Source organism: Mesoplodon mirus (genome assembly GCF_964341445.2).
Source record: "Mesoplodon mirus genome assembly, contig: HAP1_SCAFFOLD_1240, whole genome shotgun sequence".
Classification (NCBI taxonomy): Eukaryota; Metazoa; Chordata; class Mammalia; order Artiodactyla; family Ziphiidae; genus Mesoplodon; species Mesoplodon mirus.
The window spans coordinates 97,133-99,529 of record NW_028294842.1 but is presented as its reverse complement, the minus strand read 5'-3'; the positions used below and the strand labels follow the sequence as shown (position 1 = coordinate 99,529).

The 2,397-nt window shown below is 39.7% G+C and overlaps 1 protein-coding gene across 1 annotated transcript; it reads right to left on the bottom strand.

The window, feature by feature from the left end:
- Positions 1 to 1,285: 1,285 nt before the first annotated feature.
- Positions 1,286 to 1,838, bottom strand: LOC309797928 (large ribosomal subunit protein eL21-like). Its single transcript, XM_082646300.1, has one exon. It carries the CDS (start codon positions 1,803 to 1,805, stop codon positions 1,323 to 1,325), a length of 483 nt encoding a protein of 160 aa, XP_082502426.1. The 5' UTR covers positions 1,806 to 1,838; the 3' UTR covers positions 1,286 to 1,322.
- Positions 1,839 to 2,397: the final 559 nt, after the last annotated feature.

The following is a 2,397-nucleotide window of genomic DNA, read 5'->3' as shown; positions in this document are numbered from 1 at the left end:
GGTTTGCTGGATTCCAAGCCCTATTACCATCACACTTCACTAGATGAAACTGAAGGCCACTAACATTAGGTTTTAACCTATCCACAGCGTTTACTAAAATTGTAAACAGGTTCTTGTCCTCAAGTCTAATAGTGGGGACAGAACACCAAGTGAGTAGTCAAGGTTTTCATTTTAAATAAGCTTGCTACAGGTATCATCACAGAATACTGAAGGCAGGGGGATGTGATCAATTCCCTACTGGATGTTTACCACATCCTATTAAAAATATCCAAGAAGGGCTTCCCTGGTGGCGCAGTGGTTAAGAGTCCGCCTGCCGAAGCAGGGGACACGGGTCCGTGCCCCGGTCCGGGAAGATCCCACATGCCGCGGAGCGGCTGGGCCCGTGAGCCATGGCCACTGAGCCTGCGCGTCCGGAGCCTGTGCTCCGCAACGGGAGAGGCCACAACAATGAGAGGCCCGCGTACCACAAAAAAAAAAAAAAAAAAAAATCCAGAAAGTAACAAAACCTAAAATGTGTTCCAACTAGACAAAGTAGCTTTAAAATATTCCTATTAATATGAAGCAATATAGAACTGATGACTAAAATCCGATTATGCAGCCAGATTACCTGGGTTTGAATCTTTGCCCAACACTATGCACCTGTACCCTAGGGCAAGTTACTTGTGCCTCAGCTTCCTTTCATGTAAAATGAGCAAAATAAAACTTATTCCAAGTTTTTTATGAGTACATTATGTAAACTGCTTAGAATGCCACATATTAGATACTATATAAATACTTACCCAGTTTAACTTAAAAAGGTATTCTAGTTTTCAACACTTTTCTGAGCCCTGCTGCACGAAAGAGCTGAACAACTCAGAACTAACATGTAACTCACACAGGACCAGGAAGGGGCTTTAAACCATGTATTTTTAAATAGTAGGCTTCAAAGTTAAGTTCCTGATCCTCAAAACACAGCTACTTAATTTATGGTGCAATTATGAGCATCAACTTTTCCTGAGCTTAATTATAATATAACAGATAACTTCCATTCATTTTAAATCCTTTGTTCATAGGAATTTAGAGACTATTTTCAAACTAGGACAAATATTTTGTAAGTAATATCTAGCAGTTTATTAACCAATGGAGTATACTGCACAACACACTACCTCACATCTTTCAGGAACAAAACCCACTAAATTTGAAAAGTAAAAAGATGTCACCCACTGAATTCAGACACAATTAAAATGTGCTTTAAATATTTGTTTGGGTAAGGGGGTCACACACTTCTACTCAATTAAGAGAATCATTTATACAGTCCAGGTCTTTTATTTTCTTTACACCCATCATGCCATGAATTCATAAGGAATGGGCTCCAACAGTTCAGGCTCCTTTCCATTGGTTCTCACGAAGTGTGCTTCTCTGGGTGGAGCAGGCTGGCGTTTCAGTTGAACCCAAGTACCTTTCTCTTTGGCTTCCTTCTTTTTCTGATCATTTTCCTTCACCCGTTTCAGGAAGCTATCCCGGCTCTTAGAGTGCTTAATATGCTCGATACGCACATTAATTCTCTTGGCAAGAATCTTGCCCTTAACTTGTTTGTTTACAATGATGCCAACAGCATGCTGGGTAACATTGTAGACTCTCCCAGTTTTGCCATGGTAACATTTGTGGGGCATTCCTTTTTGAACAGTGCCCATTACCTTGATATCTACAATATCACCTTTCTTGTAGATTCGCATGTATGTGGCCAAAGGAACAACTCCATGTTTTCTAAAAGGCCTAGAGAACATGTAGCGGGTGCCCCTCCTCTTTCCCTTTGTGTTGGTCATTTTGGCGAATTACTGGAAGATGGCGGTTCCGGCCGAAAAAGCTGTAGATTTTCTGATGATGCCCATTCTAACAGGTGTGAGGTGATACCTCGTAGTTTTGATTTGCATTTCTCTAATTAGTGACATTGAGCACCTTTTCATGTGCTTCTTGGCCATCTCTATGTCTTCTTGGAAGAAATGTGTATTTAGGTCTTCTGCCCATTTTTGTATTGGGTTGTTTGTTTTTTTTTTAATATTGAGCTGCATGAGCTGTTTATTTATATTGGAGATTAATCCTTTGTCTGTTGATTCATTTGCAAATATTTCTCCTATTCTGAGAGTTGTCTTTTCATCTTGTGTGTAGTTTCCTTTGCTTTGCAAAAGCTTTTACGTTTCATTAGGACCCATTTGTTTATTTTGTTTTTTATTCCGTTACTCTAGGAGGTGCATCAGAAAAGATCATGTTGTGGTTTATGTCCGAGAATTCTTCCTATGTTTTCCTCTAAGTTTTATACTGTCCGGTCTTACATTAAGGTCTCTAATCCATTTTGAATTTATTGTTGTGTATGGTGTTAGGGAGTGTTCGAATTTCATTCTTTTACACGTAGCTGTC

Coding starts and splice junctions, on each gene's coding strand:
- LOC309797928 (XM_082646300.1), bottom strand. CDS start 1,805: ATGACCAACACAAAGGGAAAGAGGAGGGGCACCCGCTACATGTTCTCT.